The sequence below is a fragment of the Poecile atricapillus genome, chromosome 4, assembly GCF_030490865.1.
Source record: "Poecile atricapillus isolate bPoeAtr1 chromosome 4, bPoeAtr1.hap1, whole genome shotgun sequence".
Lineage (NCBI taxonomy): Eukaryota > Metazoa > Chordata > Aves > Passeriformes > Paridae > Poecile > Poecile atricapillus.
In genome coordinates, this window is record NC_081252.1 from 53,771,866 (window position 1) to 53,792,144 (window position 20,279).

The 20,279-nt window shown below is 38.3% G+C and overlaps 1 protein-coding gene across 4 annotated transcripts in view; it reads left to right on the forward strand.

Annotated features, from left to right (window-relative positions):
- The first annotated feature begins 551 nt into the window (after nucleotides 1-551).
- RFC1 (replication factor C subunit 1) overlaps nucleotides 552-20,279 on the forward strand; it is a 37,865-nt gene continuing 18,137 nt past the window's right edge. The window contains exons 1-5 of one of the 4 annotated variants that reach the window (XM_058837123.1): nucleotides 552-726; nucleotides 4,422-5,038; nucleotides 9,783-9,911; nucleotides 10,843-10,918; nucleotides 11,995-12,114. In XM_058837123.1, the coding sequence (XP_058693106.1) occupies nucleotides 4,883-5,038; nucleotides 9,783-9,911; nucleotides 10,843-10,918; nucleotides 11,995-12,114 (481 nt within the window). In that variant the 5' untranslated portion in view covers nucleotides 552-726; nucleotides 4,422-4,882. Of the gene's footprint in view, nucleotides 727-4,011; nucleotides 5,039-5,448; nucleotides 5,673-9,782; nucleotides 9,912-10,842; nucleotides 10,919-11,994; nucleotides 12,115-20,279 lie in introns of those variants that run through there. The other 3 variants (XM_058837124.1, XM_058837125.1, XM_058837126.1) reach the window with 3 other exon arrangements.

The following is a 20,279-nucleotide window of genomic DNA, read 5'->3' on the forward strand; positions in this document are numbered from 1 at the left end:
AGATTTATCCGATCTGTGTCATTGGATGGCTGGAAGGGCAGTGCATGGTTCCTCCGTCCTACCCTGCTCCAACAACCTCCTTCTGCTGAAAAACTCTTTTTGGACTTGTGGGAAATTTTGTTGTGAATGTGAGACATACACACATCCAACAAACTATACAAAAACACAAAGCATATTTCTTTCAAACACATACAACCATTTTTCTATCCTACATATAAGTTTTCTGTACAACACTACATACAGCAGCAGTACAAGATCAAAAGGGGGACTGTTCCAGTTCTTACACAGTTTTCCTGGATTTCTTCAAATAAACACAATTAGCCAAGACAATTAGCCCTGAATTATACAATTTCAGTATTGATTAATTTAACAATTCATATACACAGCTGGAGCATCAGTACAGCAAATATTTATAGAGGAATTTTGCAGTATAATTTAATCTTGTAACTTGTTTAGCAACAGTATGTATCTTGAGATATAGTCAATTTACTCAATGTAGTAAGACTGATGCCTGTCATTTTTATTTTTCTTGAGGTACAGTAATATAAAGTGTGTCCATATGGTAATAGAAACTGTGTGACCACAGCTGCAGAAGAGCCTTTAGGAACAAAATAGAAGCATGAAGTAACTTTCCATGCAAGAAAGATACGCACTGAAATCTGAACACAGGAACAATTTATCACCGGAGCAGAGGACTCTGCTCAGATGAATTCACCCTGCTGCCAGGTAGGACATGAAAGTCCAGATGCACCACTGGGCTACTGTTGCTTTACTTCTGCTCCCTCTGAGAGCATGCTCACAGCACTGCAGGATGCCACTGACATATACCTTTAATTATTACAAATAGAAGAATATTTATTTATTTTTAGGATAAACAACAAAATGTCCACGTTTGTAAGCATTTCTCTGCAGAGCCTTTACAAAAAAACATTTTCACCACAGATGAAGATAAAAGCTCCCACTGAGATTTTCTGCACTCCAGGTCCCTGGTGGTGGGGTAGCCCCACATCCAACATGAGCCTCTCCTCTTACCTGAAGTAACTGATCTACATTTCTCAGCCAAGATCCTACCACATACAGGCAGCTTGGGAACAAGAGGAGCAGACAGGGACTGTACAAAGTTGGTTTACGGTACATACTGACATGCTCCTTTTTTGTTCTATGGAACAGCATTTAAAATGCTGTTTGATAGTTATTGCCTCAACATCATCTTTCTATTTTGACATTTAAAAACATGTATACAAGTCGTTATCAATGCCGCTATGCTTCTAAAGCAGCTAGTCACCATCATCACCAGATGCTTGAGTTCCAAGTAGCCACAGCAGCTTTGTAACCCCATGGGCAGTCTGTGGGCAAGGGAAAGACAACAGGCTTCATCCCACTAAATCCAGCAGTGCTTGTACCACTGGCATGACAGTGCATTGCTCCTGCCTCAGATGTGCAAGGTGCAGCAGGGACTGGTGCTCTCAGACGCTTGTCTGTATAAGGTTATGAACTGTACTTCTTTCCTTATTGTTGACATGACTGGGAGAATGTTATAATCAAGGTTTGAAAGTGTTTCAATGTTTCAAGACTCTGTGAATCCAGTTTCTTACTGCTTGGTCATATTTAACTGTTTGGGCTGTAATTTAACTTCAAGAAGTTAATGAGGAAGCAGTTTAACTGACGAGAATCATCAGTGATATAGTGACTTGAATTTGGAAGGAGGATTTCATTACCTGAGCAAAGACTTGGGGAAAGGAAATGCCATGACTGTTGTTAATTTGGAAAGCAGTCAGCACAGAAGAGTGAGTTGATGTGAGCAGGGGCTATTGGGAAGTAAGGGTGTGAAAAGAGGGGGAGAGAATGAATGATTCACTGGCTCAAGTGGCAGAGTCAGGACAGGCTCCAGGCCTGATGCTGTATGAGGACATCATACAGTATGATGCTGCACAGTGGGATTTCCTGCCTCTGTCCACGCACCTAATCAATCTGGTTTCAGAATGAATCAAGACTGGGAGAAGCTGAAATCTCCAGGACACTTGCTGATACAGATTCAATAGCTAGGAAGCCTAATGATCATTCAGTTCAATTCTTACTTATCAGTTTTCCTTTTTTTCTTTGCCTTTGCCAAAGGCATGTGAGTCAAATGAAGAAAACAATTTTTCACTAGATTCTTGAATATGTACTCTCCCTGTTTCGGGTTTTGGGTTGAAAATCTGGGGTTTGATTACAGAAATGCTGAACACATTAGTTGAAAGGAGAGAGTTTTGAACGTTAGGCTGAGTATCTGAGTTGACACATTCATTCTGCCTAGATATGTAAATGAAGAAAAAGACCTAAAGACAAAGTTCACTCAGAATTAGTGTAATGTTTACATTAACATCAGCTGCTCAGCTCTACTAGTGTTAGGCGTTCAAAGAAGCAAAACTTATGTCATTGCCCACAACAGCGTCACACAAATCCCTTATCTTTACCTTATACAGCAACAACTGTTTGAGATGGGATCAAGTCTTTAGAGAAGAAACATAATTGTGATAGATACTATAGAAAGCCTAGTGTAAATAGAAACTACACCACAGTTTTATGAAGAATTTTTGGAATTTTTCATCTGTAATAAAATGCTAATTTCTGCTTCTACAATGACATAAAAATTTAATTTACTAGAGAGTCTAGTAAGAAAAATATTCCTTAAGGGATTCTTCTGAAATAGAGACTACCATCTAGTAAATAAGTGTTTTAATGCCCATTATTTCTACAAAAAAAATCAGACTTTAACCTGAAATTTCACTTAAAAGGTTGTTTTCAGTTCCAAAAGTCTTACATAGCAATATACAAAAATGTGAAAATAAAAAACCCCAAGATATTAACAAAAATAAGAGATTCTTTTTTATTTCTCAACTTTAGAGAATCTAATTTTCTTATTATAAACCACCTCAATAAGCAAGACAAAGTCTTCACTAATGATATTAACAGTAGGACTGGGCTTACTACATAGAGGAAAAAAAGTTCAAGAGTTAATATCTCACTTTTTAAAATGTATTTTGGAAAAAAAACCCAGCATAAACAGCCAAATAGTCTGTGAGTTTCAGAAAGGTAGAAAACAATACGAATTTTGTAAAAATTATATGTCATACTTGTAAATACAGTTGTGAAGTCAAGTGTACTTTGTCTACTTTTAAAAAGCTGTAATTTTAGTTGGTTAATAGGCCTTTAAAACACAACCTATGATCAATTATAGACTCAGAAGGGATTTTGCCTTGATTTTATCTTGCAAAGCAGCACACCATCATGCAATGAGTATTCCATTTTCTCTCTTGTGGTGGAGCAAGGTTTTTCCCACTTCCACTGGTTCCATAGGTGCATACATAGGAACAGAGGTATCCTATGTCTCCCACCATACTCAGGAGTGAATTGCAGGCATTCCAGGTGTTTAGTCTGATGTCTCCATAAAGGGTTAAACTCTTGCCTTCCAAGAAACATGAAGATGTCACAAATCCACAAACAGATACTCCTCTGCTGGATGTTACTCTAGGTAGCTTTATCAACTACAAACAGAGATAACCACCTGCAATAATTCTTTTAGCATTATTTGTGCAGTTTGGCTCTTATAAATGTCAGCCATTTTAACTGATCTTTAGTTCTGGTATCAGGAATATGCACAGCTTTCAAAGTTACATAATGAGAATTCAATATGTAAATACAAACTTATCACTGGAGATGTTTTTCTAAAGCAGTATCAGCTTTGTTTGCATAGCCATTATGTTGAGTGCTTATGGAATACCTTGCAAAACAGGCCAAAAAGCACAGGTGTGGGTCTGTGTTTACTTGCTGTGTTCCTTATGCAGAAACCCAAACTCACAAGCCATGCTAATGCTGAAGATACACGGGCCCACCTAATCGTGTTTTCATGAAAGAATGATAGCAGTTTCTGTACAAACAAGATCTTACAATTACTTAAAAGTCCAATTTCAAGAATTAAACAGGAATGGTGATAGGTATCATTACCAGCTATCTGGAACGACACCATGCCACCAATTAGGCAGTGAACACAGAGGGAACACAAGTGACAGCATTAAGGATTGCAGTATGAGACAAGCACAAATTGCTCTTGTACTGTTGGTTTTCTTTAAAGGGTCTCCTAAATCATTGGCAATATTTTTAACGTCACAAATTCAGTTTGTCTTCCTCATTCTTCTCCAGGTCCAACAATTATTAGCAATTCAGGAGGCTGACAGAATCTAAAGATCAGACAATATTTGAGAGTGGAGTCGTTTTTATTTGGCTTGACCAAGTTTATTTCCTTCCAGCGTTCAGTGGAAGTAAATATAAAAGATTTAAATAGAAATTAATTAGAAAATTAAACAGTCAGTAGCAGAAGACACAGCGTTCATTAGTTCCCCGGTTTCTCTTGGGAGTCCTAAATTCCGAGCTTTCCCCAGCCTTAGCGCACGGAGAAGATACCATCAGCAGAACCAGAGCCCGACGCTCCCACAGCCGGGAAGGAGGGGACGGACTATCACAGGTTTATGACCAGGAAACGCCTTCGAGTGCTGCGCTGACCCGGGCCCGGCTGCCCGCCTGTTTTGGGTGCTGTATTTGCCTCAGTGCTCTATAAAGAGACCAAAGTCATGGAGGCCTGGCACTGCTTTCTTGTCTGTTTTCACCCAGTTCAGCCTGCCGGCTCGCCTGCTCTGCCGGAGGTGCCCGAGCACACGCGGCTCCATTTCGAGCTGCGCCTGCTGCAGCGCTCCCGTTCCCGCCGGGGCAGCGCCCGAGGCCGCGGCTGCGGTTAAACCCCCGCCGCACGGAGGGGCCGCTGCCGCCCGCACACCAACGGCCACGGGGGCCAGAGGGACGGGGCCGGCGCTGGAGGCAGCCGGGCTCCCCGGGAGCCTCTGCCATGGCCCCGGCCCGGGGCACGGCCCGGCCGCCCCTCAGCCCCGCCCGTCGCGGCCGTGACGGCAGCGCCGCGCGCCGGGCCGCGGGAGTTGGCGCGAAGGCGGGAGCATGGAGCCGGGAGCGTCCCGCTAGGCACAGGGACCGCGCCGCCGCCATGGTGAGGGGCTCCCCGCCGGGCCGGGGTGTGCGGGCCGGGGGCGGCGCACAGAGTCCCGCGGGGCCGGGGGGCGGCCGCGGGGCCGTCGGGGCCCGGCGCGGGCTGAGCGAGCCCCGCGGGCGGCCCCGGGCGCGCAGCCCCGCGCGGTGCCCGAGCGGCCGCGGCGGAGAGGCCGCCCCGCCGCGCTCCCGCCCGCGGGGGCCGAGGCTTCCCACGCGTGCCAGGAAGCCGAGGCCGAGGAAATGCCCTTGCCCGGAGCGGGAGGCGGCTGAGCCTCTCCGGTTCCCGTTCCCCCAGAAAGCGGGCGGGAAGCAGGGCGCGGGCCTTGGGCTCGTCCGGGGAAGGAATGCGGATGGACAAACCACCTGTAAACGCGGTGTGCCGGAGTGTTACCTCTTGTTAAATTCCAGCAGGAGCACACGCCAGGCGTTTCTGATGCCGAGCTGGAGGGTGCGCACTATTTGCGGAAAAACAATCCGATGGGGGAAGAAAAGAGCTTGAAAGTCTGGAAGTAGACAATTGTTTATAGATAACGATGCAACCCTCAGTAGGATGTAAAGATATTTTAAATATAGACGTACACGTGTTCTGTGTTTTCCAGAGTGCTGCTCACCTATGCAGTCAGCATAAGATGGTATCCCCTTTTCATTTCTTGCTCAGATAAGTTTGCTTTTATTCAGATGGAGTCTCTGTGCACATATTTTACTGGTTTAACTACAGATGTCATATTGCAAGTTAAGGTGCAACTCTTAACTCAAGCTCTTAACTTTGGAAAGTTTTGGACTCTCCAGAGAGTTTAAGCTTGTTAATAGCTTACATCTGATGCTCTGCAATGGTGGATGAGTCTTCTACTGTACTAACAGAGGTCTGCCAGCGCTAGGACTCCTGGCACTATTAAACTGTGATATTTTTGTGTTTTGTTTTGGGCTGGCTGATGACTTCAAATTTATGTAGGAGGACAAATTGGCCTCTCCCTGCTATCCCCTTTTCAGAAAACTGATCTTCTTGGAAGGCTTGCTTCTTCCTTTCCTACCTTCTCAGGACAAAGGCATTCTCCCCCTGGTCTTCTGAATGTCACACATCTCCCAGTGTCTGGCCCTGTCCTAGAAGGGATGAAGACAACCATCATTTTGAGGAGCATAAAACTTGCCTTATCCCATTCCCTTTTCAGTGCTGAAGTGGCTTCTCAACCATCTCTGCTGAAGCTGTAGAAATAGAGGCAGAAGTACAGTGATGTTGGTAATGGTGCAGCCTGTTCTGTTTGTTTCTGTTTCTGTTTTCAGTGACAACATGAGCATATTGCAAGTCAATGCCACACCCTTGCAAACCTTTTTCAGGTAGTGCTAAGTGTAAGTAGCCCCTCTGAGCTTGATTCTGCAGCATATTCTCAGCTGTGCAGTTACACAACAAACCAATCTGTATTAGAAGGGATTTCTTTTTTCACCCAGATTAGTGGCCATGACCCAGTTCCCAAGCAGTGAACTACAGTGGTACACACCTGAGGGAATGAAGGCCCAGGAGTAGGGGTTTCTTGAGTTTCCTCTTGCTGAGAGGGACACTTGTGGCTGGAGCTGGAGCATCAGCCGTGACACACTTGTAACTGTGATACTGATTGAAAAACTGCTGCGGCTACCACTGTCAGTAACTGTTCATTAAGTGTAGTTATGCAAGCAGGTATTACTGGTTTCACTGCAGTGATAATATAAATCTGATTTTAGTTAGTGCAATTGTTCTGGAAGCACCAAGTGTCAGAGCTGATTTGTGAGCAAAACTTGGAGTGAAATAGGCAGGAAAGAAATATGATTGTTTTGATAAAACAATAAATAAAACATAGAATATGATTTGTTTAAGGCCCTCATTGAGACATACAGAGTACCTGAAGTAAGGTCCATTGCTTTCTACTGCAGTCATTAAGCTAGGTTGGTGAAGTTCAGTTTTCTATCTTGTATTTTGAGGTGCAGACTGTATTGTATGATGTTAACTTTGGAAAATATTCTAGGTGCAGCTGCTCAAAGTTATTCCTTTCTGGTGCTGCTGCTGAAGCAGGCCTGGGGAACCACACCAAAATAGCCTTGCCTATTTTAATTTAGCCTTATGGGCAGGGGAACAGCAGTGCTGGTGAGTTTCTCCAGGATACACAGGGCAGGCACATTGCTGTGGTTTTTGGGAGCATGTCCTGGAAGGAAACTTGACAGTTCCAGCCTTTCCTCATTGTAACGAGCATAGATAAAAGTTGGACATACAGGTCTTCCACCTGGTGGTCCTATATACAGATGGATGGCATAATACACCAACAGGAAGGTCAGTCAGAGTATGTTAAATAGATAAGCCCAGGATGGAGGAAAGTGGTCCTGTCTGGGATCTAAGTTTGTATGATAGTTACATATGTGACTTGATTTTTGCAATTAGTTATGCAATGAATTAATAATTTATCTGGCATGCCTTTATAAAAAGCATGAAAAATCTGTTTCATTATTCCTGGTTAAAAGCTTCACTGAAAGGTAACTATTGTTGCCCTGAGGCGTGCTTTTCTCCCAAACAATTCTCTATTCACTGTTGTGTCAGCAAGTTTACCTTTTCCTCTGAGGAGCAGGATAGCTGAAGAAGATTGATCACTTTATAGTTGAATATTGAAGAAGGCTCTGCATAGATGTCAGTCTTCCTTTGTAGTTTAGGGCTGTATTTTTAAGTTTGCATTTCAAATCTTGTATAAATCTTAAATAATTCTAATATTATTTCCTATTTTCAAAACACCAAAAGGTTCTGCAAAGCTTCTGCCAGAATTATGTACACTTTAAAACTGATTCCAGAACCAGAATCCAAACTCAAGATCAAGTTAAAGGAAAAATAGTGATTGAAAATTCTTGCTAAAAAGCCTTTGGAGAAGCCTACCGAAAAGCTTTAGAAATAAAGCAGACATGTGGTTTTAACCTGTGCTAAACAATGTAATGCATACTCCCTGCTATCACTTTTCAGGTGTGCAGTTTCGATGTCTGTAATTTTGGGATATGTTCATGTTTCCTCATGTAACAATTTCCAGGTAGTGCAGAGGTTGGCAGAGCAAGGTAGATTTGCAGAGCACCTCACTTAGTTAACAGGTTTTAGTGAAAACAGTAGAATGAGTAGAACTGTTGATCTAAAATTAAACCCTCAAGTATTTTAAGATTTAAAGTAACTATTAAAAAAAAGAGAACTTTAAAGTCACTTTATTTTGCAGTGTTATATTAAGTATTTGAATTATTTTACTACATAAAAGATCTGATGAGACTTGTTTTTCTCTTGCCTATATTACCTTAAAGCCTAAAAAGAAGTCACTAATAATAAGTATAATTGAGAAATTAAGTCTAAATATCTACTTGGAGTCTTTTTAAATATATGCTGTCTTCAGACCTATTAGCTACAGGTATTAGCAGTCAAAATTTCAGAGTTTATATAGTACTGCATTTATATTGTAGGAATATATATATATATATATAAAAAATAGCAGGGTATTGAAAATCTGTGCTTCAAGGCATGAATTCCATGAATGAAAAAGTGTGAAGTCACATTGAGGAAGAATGATTTTCAATCTCCTGTTTGCTGAATCCATAACAATATATGCAGTTAAAACACAAAGAGCCTAAATTTTAACAGGAAACAAAATTTCCATTTCCAGGAAATTGCTTTAAATGCACTTAATGAATCTATACACGTCCCACCTTTTGTTTATGCTTTCAAAATACATATTGCATTGATTTTAAGCCCTAAATCCAGACTGACAGGAGTTGACTCTTAGAAAAAGAGCCTCAAAGACCCCTTATTATCAGTCAGACTTCATGGTAGTTTCGTAAGAATGTAGTACTTTCCTTGTGGTTCCGTGTAATAATAAAGAAGTGCCAGGTGAGCTCCATGATGGGGAATAGCTCTCAGCTGTGTCCAGTGGAGTCCTGAGCCCCATCCTTTATCTGCAGTCTACGACTTAGACCACAGGAGGTACTTTCTCTAAAATGTCTGCTAACCCTGGAGGTAGTGACACCAACCAGGTACCTCCTTTTTCAATTTCTTTTGATAAAACTGGATTGTTAAGGTTTTAAAAAGAGTAGTCAGATGTGATTTTGTGTGTACAACAGTGATTTTCTAAAATTTAAGCTTCAGCTGCTGATTTTACATGCTTAGAAAGCTTGTTATTGCTGTATGGTGCTCAGGTACTAAAATAAGGCAACAAAATATATCTTGGTGTTGTTTTTTTAATTTAAATTTTGTATTTTTCTTGCTAGCTAATTTTTTAGTGGTGTGTACATGAGAAGGTGGAGAATGCAATATCTGCCATTACTTCACTGTTTTAAGCTCCTGGTCCTTTTCTTTCTTTCTACATAGAACACTACTTCACAGCTGTGTTAATAATTTTAACTATATAAATAATTTGGTCTAGGTTTGTGATAACTAATCAGAAAAAAAAATTATAATTATGTATCTGTCTTAAGTCATTGTATGTCATTGCTGCTGGAAGTTTGTCTTGCAGGATGTATTGCTGAAGATGCCCAACTAAGGAAGAAATAAATGTTTTTCATGATTCAAAGACTAGAGTCGGGTGGTGTGGGTGTCTGAGCAGATACTTTTAACTGTTTTCTGAACTGTTAACAGAATTTCAGAATCAGTAAGTGTAATGGAATTGGTGAGAAGGTAACTTTAGTGCTTTGCTCTTTTGTAGTGTGAAGAGCTCTCTGTATTTAAAAATTTATGAATCTCTCTTCCCTTTTACTAGGATATCCGGAAATTTTTTGGTGTTGTACCTTCTGGAAAGCGACAAGAATGTGAGACTGTGAAAAAGAGTGAAAAAATTAAAAATGGTGAAGGACCCTCAAATGGGAAGAAAAGGGAAAAGGAAACTAAGGTTAGAGTTGCTTTTCATATTTATGAAGTGCTTGGTTTCTCTGAAGCTGGATTGTTTGTGTATCTAGCATTTCTTAAAGTCATGGTTCTTTTCATATGCTAAAATAACAGTCTATATGTCAGTTGTTTTTATAGGCATGGGAGGAAACTGCCCCTTAAAATTAACTTCTAGCAGTAAAACTTAGTAGGTGGTGAAGAAAATCGTTGATTTAAGAAATTTGGTTTGTTGGACAAAGTTAGGTAGAAGTTGTTACAGTTAGGTGCTAGTGTAGGAACAGTCTCATATATTTGAAGTTATTTTGACTATTTGCCACAGTTCTCTAAGTAGGTTTGCTAATGTTGTTTTTTAGTCTAATAAACCCAAGGTTTGTGCCCAGTAGATGTAGACATATCATAAAGGTGTCATGCTTACAAATGAGGTAAAAGTCTGTGGTGTAGTGCCTGCTGACCAGTATTTTTAACACCTGTGCAGGAAACATGAACATTGTGTTTATTTGGATCACTTCTCTAAACCTGCTGCGAAGACCAAATTCTTTAAAATGAGATTGCAGCTAGATTAGGTTTTGGTTTCAAACTACTTTATGTGTTAATCATCTGAGCTGTATAAAAAGGAAAAGCAATGGCTAAAGCTAGTTTTAAAATAATTTAAAGAGTGGAAGAATTTCTAATAAAATGGAATGTTTAATGTGAAACATAACAGCTTAGAAGTAAAGTGCTACTTAAATAAGTATTCTGACTATGTAATTTCAATGTGAAAATTCTTCCTTATTTTCCCCTTTCCACAAATTAGCATGAGACCATTGGCAAATGTAATATTGGACAATTAGTAATTTCTGTTAGAATTTGTTTGAAGCTCATAAATTTGAATGCATGACTGACTAAAAGCTGAGAGGATCTGTTTAATGGTTGAACTAATGGACTGTTATATTTAGGTGAATAATTCACCCAGTGAAGATGACTCTAAACAAAAGCGGATGAAAAAGAAGAGAAGAATAATCTATGATTCAGGTAATGTTAATAGTTGTTTCTGAATATTCCTTTGTATTTTTTGCATCAGCATGGAAGGTTGATTAGGTAAATTGTATATCTGAAAGTTTTTGTGGGTTGAGTTTTATGAACAGTTCCTGTTCAGCAGTGAGGAATAGTAGGAATACAAAATTAATATATTGCTGCTACCTTTGAAGTACTGATATTGTTTGGAGATTTAGCAAGTTCTAACCCTTTAGAAGTAGGAGAGAAAAAGAGAAATAGTGCTTTTTGGTGGTGGTGTTGGTGATGATTTTGTTTGTTTTGTTTTGTGCCGGGCTGCCAGTACTCAAGTCAGTTGACTGTAGCCACTCTTTTTTTTTAGATATAGTTACAATATATTTGTGTTTATCATGAAAAGCGGTAGACTAAGGTTAGCCCTCTTTAACACTTGTTAGTTGTCTCTGCTTCTTCAGTTTCTCCTGTCTATTCATGTGGATGCTGGGATCCATAATCCACAGTAGTGTAAATCTGTCATCTCAACAGCTTTTGGGACATGGAGAATGGCTGGTGATGTGAGTGGCAATTCACCAGTGTTATTCTGAAAAATCAGAGCACCACTTCTGTGAATTTTTTTTTTTTTTTTTTTGCCTGTTAGCTTTTGGAATAGGTTTCCACTTATTTGAATAGCCCAGCATAATACTATATTTTTTGTGGGTTTGGTGTTGGAGTTTTTTAAAATTCTTTTGTTTTGTTTTGTTGGGGGCGTTTGGTTTTTTTGAAGTACATTGCTGTGGTATTTTTGACGGTTACATTCATTTTTGGAAAGGTTGCTGTACAGGTATAGCAGTTACTGAAATACATAACAAAATATTTATTGTATGTAAACAAAAAACACTGTCAAGACTTGAGTTCTGACCAAATTTTCATGTAGTCATTTATATGGTAGATGAAAAGGGAAGCTAAGCTCTGATCTTCCTACCATATGGTAGGAATACGGAGTCTTTTTCTCACTCAGCTGAATATATGTGAACACATGTTAACTGTTCTGTGATCTATTACTTAAAGCCTATGTGTATTTGGAGGAAATATACATTTATGTTGTGGTCGAAACACAGATTCAGAAGAGGAGGTGCAGTCAGTGAAAAAATCCAAGAAGTCACCTGAGAAAAAAGCAGCTACTTCAAAACTTGGTAAAGTTCTAAAGCAGGATCCTGTTGTTTATATTTCAGAGACAGGTAATGGAAGAAATATATCATTGTATGTTCACCTGTAATGGGGTGGGTTATGTTACAGTGGGATGGATTGTTTGACTGATAGACTCAAATGTGACCATAAAACCTAACACCGAGGAAGACAAATTATGTTCTCCTTAAACAAGCTGACCACAAATGCTTCAGAAGTTTAGCCTCAAGTACTGTAAAGTCAGGAGCAGGGTGAAAACTGAGGTGATGTTGAGTAGTGGCTTAGGTTGATTTAAATAGGCATGTAGTTTAATGAGGTAATGCTTCCTTAAGAGAATTCCGTAGATTTAGGGGAGGAAGCTAAGGAAGTACCTTTAATATAGTTTAGCTGCTCACTAGTATACTTTGAAATGTATGTCAGCTTTGACTGTTGGCTGCCAGTTTGAAAACAGGGATTTCTATTTTACCTGATATATAACCTTCCATGTCCAATCTCCGTGTGATATGTTGGTGACTGAAAAGTTCCTGGGTTTTGTCTTGGACTTCTCACCACAAACATTTATTTTGTCAGTTGCTGCAGTGGTTGCCTCTACTTCTGCACCCCATCTGAGTTGGGCTGAAGCTGTAACTTCTGTCTTCTGCCTTCTGTATTTGTCTCTGGAGAAGAGTTCTTTACTAGCCACAGCATTTCCTGAAGAAACTGTGATTGAATTAACAGACTTGAATCCAAATCTGTTTTGATAAAACATGGTTTTTAAGTAAGAGAATTTTAGTAGGGCTTCTGTAATCTCTCTTTGAGTTTTGTTATACTTTGCTTTGGAAGAGTGGACAATGTCCCTAGGTGTGGTAGTGGGGTTTTTTTGGTAAGTTTATTGCTGAACATAAACATTGCCTCTCTATAATACTACCATGCATTTTTAAAACAAAAAGGGTTTGTTTGCTGCAGTGTTGTTCAGCTGTTGTTTTTTTTTTTTTTCTTATCCCTTTCTTCCTCCTTGGGGTCTTTTCTGTATCTAAAATACATTGTGCTTATTTTGCTTGTCCTGGGTAGTTGACCTAGCATATTGCTGTACCACATCAGGTATTCAAATGAGTTCAATTTTCCAGAATAACATGAACATTTAATTTGTCTTATTTATCCTTTTACTCAAAGCTTTGTTTCCTTTGACAGTTTTTCCCTCTATTCTTTCCTAATTAAAAGGATCTTTAAAAGCATTTATCCTAGACTAGGTAAATGATCAAATTTCTGGGTAATAAGCAGCATATATTTAGGTTTATTACACAATCCCAAGTGGTGTAATCAAGTTTTTCTGCATAGGGATACCATGGGAACACTACTCAAGGTTATTAGTGAAATCCCCGAAAACCACGGGCTCAAGGTTACTCTTATCAAAGGAGTCTTAAGTACACATAGGTTTGATTTAACAGTGTATTTTAAAACAATGCCTTTATAACCTTGAGACATAATGCTTGAATTTTGTTTACATTTAATTTCTATAAATTGTTTCTTCTGCCTGATGGAACTGTCAAGCTGAGTGCATTTAAGTGGATCAATACAGGAGTTGGCTTCAGATAAATATGCTTTACAAGAATAGGAATATAGACATACAGATAAAAAAGGCCCTAACAGAATTTGTAGAAATTTGTCCCTTTTTTTTACTGTTATGGAACTGAAAACTTCAACTAAGAATATGCTGCTTGGACTCACTCAAAAGTCTGAATCTCATTCTCAAGGGCTCTGTCCATAGCAGTGTTTCAAAGAGCCTTGTAGCATCAAGAAGGCAGTAGAAATTTAGTAGCTGATTACCTTAACCTATTTTTCAATTTAATTTGAAACTTCCTTCCTCTTGTTGCTTGAATTTCTTTTCAGCTGAAAAAGAATTTGAAATTATACTTCAATATTAAGTATTGAATATATTATTCAATATATACCTATAAGTAAATATGTATCTTATATATAAGATATATCTATGTGGGATACATCTTTCTCCAAAAGTGTTTGAGGAAATTAACCTTTTGATTTGTATAAGTGTAGACTGATCTGGATTATTGTGTTGCTTTCTTATTGGCTTGTGAACAAATTAATTTTTTAAAAAACAAAAGAACAAAGCAAGAATAGTTGCTCTTTGTTTTTTATTGATACATTTAATCTAAATAAATATTTAGTTAAATAATAGCCAAAGATAAAACTAAGTTATTCTGCACAGTAACAAGGGGAAAAAAGAGCCTTTTTTTGTTGGTAGTACAGTCTTAGGTGATTGGGAAAAATCCAGATGTTCACTGTACTTGTTAAAATAATACTTGTGCTGTTTAATGAAGTATAGAACCTTGAACTTTGTAGACGACCTGTTAGCATGGTTCGTTGAACCTCATCTGGTTTCATCACAGGTGGTTATTTAGCAAGAATTTTGACCTCTCTTGAAGTGAATACTTAATCTTTCATATATATTGTGTAGAGGTAATCATGTATACTTAGCAATTGTCTTGATTGCTTGAATATTTTTAAAAATAGAAAAGCCTTATTGTAGAGATAGCCTGAATTATTTATAAAGGTAGAAACACTGACATGGTAGGAACTGAGGACGTCTGCAGGTTACTGGAAGGTTCTTCCTTAGCTTAGAAGACAGGACAAAAAGAATAGCTTGTGAAAATCCTTGCTGAATACAGACCCTTCTAATGTAGAGAATATTGGGGATGAGCAAACAAACAACAAAACAAACCTATACAACCTCAGACAAAAAATTAAGTGCTAATACTGGTGGGCAAAAAACAGTCCCCACATCCAAGCATAGGTTCAAAGGAGCAGCAGGCTTATTCAGTGAATAAATGTGTCTTTCACTGAAATATTTCACGGTGAAATAAAATATTGTCACTGGCACTTCCTGGGTGATACTTGTGTTCTACTTACTTATGGAAAATGCTATACTGAAGTGAAAATGTGAGGAGGAGATAAATAGTAGTCTGTGTACAAACTTTCCTCTAAAGTGTTTCATGAAAGGTCAGTTGAGAAGGTGTAGTTGAACCTTAGGGGAGTTTTGAAATGCTTTCAAGGAATGAGAGTGGGTTCTGGCAGAAATCCTCAGAAGAAGCAGGGATGAATGTTGTAGAGGAAAAGGTAGAAGTTATTGAGGAGTGAGCCTGTTTAAAATTGATTTGGTGAAGTTTGGGAATACCAGCAGTACAACATAAGGGGATCATGTAATGGTAAATATGCTCTTGTTCTCAGTCTCTTGAGAGTTGAGAGGAGTGTTGTATGAACATACTGAATGTATGGTAGTAAACTCCCTGAGTAGGGGAGTAAGTGTAAATCAGACACACGGATGAAGTAAAGTATAATCTTATTCTTATAGAAGTGATGTGTACAGAAACTAGGATAACAGCAATATTGAGATATAAATGTAATTATGACTAAAAAAAGGATTAATTTATCAGAAGACATTAGAATTACTTGTGAGCCTGTATTTCAAACATGGCAGGACACGAAATAAAATTAATTTTAGTTTAGTCTCTGTAGCAACTCTTCAAGCTGTAGCTGTGTTAGCTCAAGATGTTGCTGCTTTCCTCTGCCTGTTCCTATTCTCCATGCTGGAGATCTTTTTCCTCCTTTTCAGACCTCTTAATTGAGCTGCCACAGTAACCAGTCTTAATGTGGTTAATCTGCTGGATTAGTTCAAAATGTAAAAAGAGGATTTATGTTTGGATTTTTTTTTCTACACAGATTGATTTTGTTTGAAAACAGAGCACTGTGTCCTGAAAGGCTCAGTAAGTTGAGCTGCCTGAGCTGCAGCTGGAAAAAATTAGCACATTTTTACTTGCCTGGATTGCTTGAAGTTACTTTTTTTTCCCAGTTTTGTAATTATTCATGTGACATTACTGAATATTCCTGTCACACGGATAACTTCAGGCAATTAGACCAGAACATGAAATTTTGTTGCATGGTGGGATTCAGGTCTGCTTCTGTGAACTACTGTTGTAGAAAAATAACCTGCTTAAGTGAATAAACGTTTCAATAATAATAAGCTGGAATAAGTTAATGGACTGATCCTTTCTAACTGCTTGCTGAGATAATACAGCTGTTTCTATGCCAAGTGCAAGCGTTTCATTTGGAAGGAGTTGCTATAATTGATGGGTTTGCAGGTTAAGATAATTTATTTTGGTTTAAACATAATCACCCTTACATATTTTAATGGTCCCAAAACTAAGCATACAGACTTGACTAACAGTTCAATTTGGTATGTATTGAACCAAGGATATCAAAGGCTATGTAGTTTGACACTCAAGTGTCTAACTCATGGTGGTTAACTGCATTTCAGTATTGTATCTCTAAACCTATTTATCTCAAAGTGAAAAATAAAACAGAGGCAACTTTCTAAGGTTTCAGTTTTATAACTGAAAAATCCAAAGGTAAATTTGTTTCAGGGGTGTAAAGGTGAAATGATTCAGGTAAGCTTTATATTTTTATAACAGCACCGAACCTTGACCTATCAATATAGGCCAAGTGTTAATAATTGTGGTTTAAAGTGCATGTTTGTATTACATCTAAAATCAGTTAGTTTTTTGAGAAATGGCATGAAAAATCTACAATGACATAATGACATAATATCTAAATTTTTAAATGTAGGTTGCAACTACTAGCTTTTTAAAATGAGGAAAAAGAAAAAATACACTTTGCTCATCACACATAGCATCTGTTCTTTAGAAGGAATTGCAGGGGTTGAGTTGGAATAGACTTGCTGGCTTTTTTGAGAAGTGGTTATCATAAAGATAATCTTCTTGAAGAGTTACTTTAGGCAAAAAACGAGTACAGAACTCAATCCTGCCAAGTGTTGGGAGTGCTGAGTGCTGACCCATGCATAGGTAAAGTAAATAAAGTCAATACTAGGGCTGTAGACAAACCTTATTTTCTGCACTCTCAGTTTAGCTTAGACAGCAATGCCTATTGCTGGAGATCGCATGTTCTGTAGGACAGGAACTGTTTTAAGTACCTGTGCAGGTGTCATTGAAACTGAGAAATGTCCAGAGTATTATAATTTTTTACAAGTGATGTAGATTTAATAGTTTTAGGATATAGTCCTTTAGCTCCATACAGAAATCCTTAGGTAGGAGTCTACAAATGCCATTCAACTAATGTCATAATAAGTACAAGCTATTTATAATCTGTAGGTGCCCTGCCTGTATTTGGAGTTGGTTTTGTGACATCATAGTAAGAGGCTGTCTCTGCCTCAAATATTTTGTATCCTAAATAGAATAGGAACCAGGGAATTATATTCTCTAGAGACAAGCAACTGGACAGTACAGAAATAATAAATTAATACAATATATTGTTCTGAAGGCCCTCTGAGGATCTGTCCTATGCTGCTTGTTGCCATTGTCCCTGCCTGCAATAGATTTGCTTCCTTTTTAGATTGGCTGAGGTAATTCCTGTGCCCAAGCCTTTTAAAAGGATCTGAATTTATGTTTAAAACAGCCTAGATAATTTTCATCAGGCTCAGTTAGGGAACAGCCACAGATGTTGTTCTGTAATCAACAGGTGAAACTCTTTTGAGAAAGGGTGAGGATATCAGGGAGGAAGGGGAGTAACAAACAGTTACAAATGACCTGCTGGCATTGGTTTATTAACGTAGTTGTGCTACTGCTGGAATGGTGTATAAAATGAAAGCCAGCCAACTGTGCTTTAACGTCATGGAATAGCTGTAAAACCCCCAGGATGACAGGTGTTTGTTGCTAGGGAAGTTTGTCCTCCTACATTGCCTGGCATATGTGTAGTGTTTGCATACAAAATAATTAAAAGCAGTCTCCTGATCATCACTGCCTGTGTGTTCTATTGATCACGTGATTAGCTTTCCCTTTGTCACATGTACTCGATTTCCAGAAGCCTCAACTAGAATATACAGTCTTTACCTGTATCTGTAGTTCTAAGCAGATCCTGGGAAAAATAAAGACGTGTATGTTCAGGATATTTTTCCATTGTGTAGCACACAAAGATGGATCAACGTAAACAGGAAACACTGTTTTTGGCATAGTCATGTTCAGATGTAGGAAGGTTTTACAACAGAAAAGTTGTCTAGTTGATGATGAAATTGATTCCTATTTCTCGGTGAAGTCCATGCCCACATGTAAGGCTATCTCAAGGTTTGCCCAGCAATTGCTATAAGAATGCAATTAATCTACAATTTTTACAAATTAAAACCCAAACTTTCACTTGTATTTTCTACAAATTATTGGTTTGCTTGTACGAATAAGAACACATCTTTATCCTTTTACAGGTCAGGTATTTAGAAACATTGGCCTGATTAGTGCAGCAGCAATATTACGACTCTCTTGGCATTTTCAGAGTTGTAAATAAAGTTACCTTCATGCTTGTCAGGGGACTGGAAGTGTGCAGCTGATTAACTTTGCTGTTCACTTCTGTGGCAGTAGGTGTGTGGGAGCAGTTTGTTTCAAGGAAAAGTGTTAAGGTTTTACTGAAAAAGTTGGTGTTTATTGGTACTTGAAATAAGGGGAGTGCCTGGAGATCAGGTGAATTTGTGATGTGTTTATGAATTTCCTGAACCTGGGATGAAACTGTAGCCTGAATGTCAGTCTCCTAAAGCCTCCTTTGAAACCCACTTAATAGAATCAGGATGGTTTTGTTTCCTAATGACAACTTCGATGTTCTCATTCTCCCTTTTCTTTATTTACATTTATCAATGACTCTTCATAAGTGAGTCTCTTGTCTATCTTCAGCCACTGCTTGCAGTCCATAAATGCTTCTAATCCTGTCATTTCTTGGAACAACGTAATTAAAGCCAAGTTTTAATGATTGATAATGTGTAGTACTGGCTTCATGAATTACTTGAGTCTATATATTTTTTAATTAAAATCTAATTGTATTTACTTCTTTCTACTTAAGAGAAAGCAATATCCTGTTGGCTTTTGTTGCTGTTTATGGCTATAAGTGAATAATAAAAAAAATCAATATTGCATACAGATCTTCTGATAAGAATAATAAGTAAAAATTCTTTTTCATCATTGGGCAGTCCTTAGTTTAAGAAAAGCTGGGACCAGGGGGTAGAATAGGATTTGTGTAATCTTAAGACAAGTAAATGTAATTACATCTACATTAACGGCTGATTTACAGTAGCAGTATATTTTACTCCTGCAAATGTTTTTTTTTTGTTGTTAAACTGGAAAATTTGAAAGAACCAAAAATATTCTTGAAGTTGTTTGAGATAAGCAATCTCCTATTCAGAGTTGAAACTGTTGTAAATTAGGAGTCTATAGCATCTAGTGTCCAAATCTCCCTGATAAGTCATAGTTTGTGAAATTGAGCTAAATGGCAGCAGGACATTTACTGCTGCATTGGGAAAATAAATTGTGTTGAGAATAGTAAAGCTTTTACCTTTGTGTAAAACCTGCTGCTGTCAGCTGAGGTCCTGGGATTGAATTTTCCTTCCATTTATTGCATTGTGAATTGAGTTGGCTGAAATGTCACTTTCTCCTGGATAAACTTTTATCTTTAGGCATTCTCATTTTAACTGCTGAACTAATCTACCCCCTTACCAGATGCATCTTTGTGTTAGTTTTTTCCCTCTCTCTCCCAGCAATAGGCAGAATCGTGCTTGGTTCTCATTATATTCTGCCTAGCAAATATTCAGTAGCAGCAAGTTCTGGCTGATGCCTAAAACACTCTAAAACACTGCCATCTGTTGAGAATAGGTGAAACAAAAACAATTGTTTCCCTCCATCTTTGTCTAGAGTACAACAAAAATAAGAGATGACAGACATATAACATCTTCTAAACTTAGGGAAGTGGTAAGAAAACAAATTTTTGTATGAAAAGAAATATGGGGACTTAAATTAGGGGTTGCTGGAAAATGAACATGTTTTTGTGATAATGCTGTCAATTTGAGTTCTGTTAAAAAACATATCTACAACAATCTGTGTTTATGATATGTTGAGGTGAGTGTCTAAAACATCTGTATTTTGAGAAAAGTACAACTAGATTTCAGTTAGAGGCATGCAAATAAAACTGCCTCTGTTTCTGTTCCTCTCAAGTCTTTCCTTTGTTTTTTTTAGTGTGTCTAATGTTAATTTGGGGGGTTTTCTCTCATTTTATTTGCTCACTTTGAATTTGTAGAAGAATTCACAAAGATGGTGCTTTTATCACTAGTCAGAAGTTTGTCCACTGATGTTTGTCTTCTGTGCTGCTGTATTAATCCAGTCACATGGCAATGATA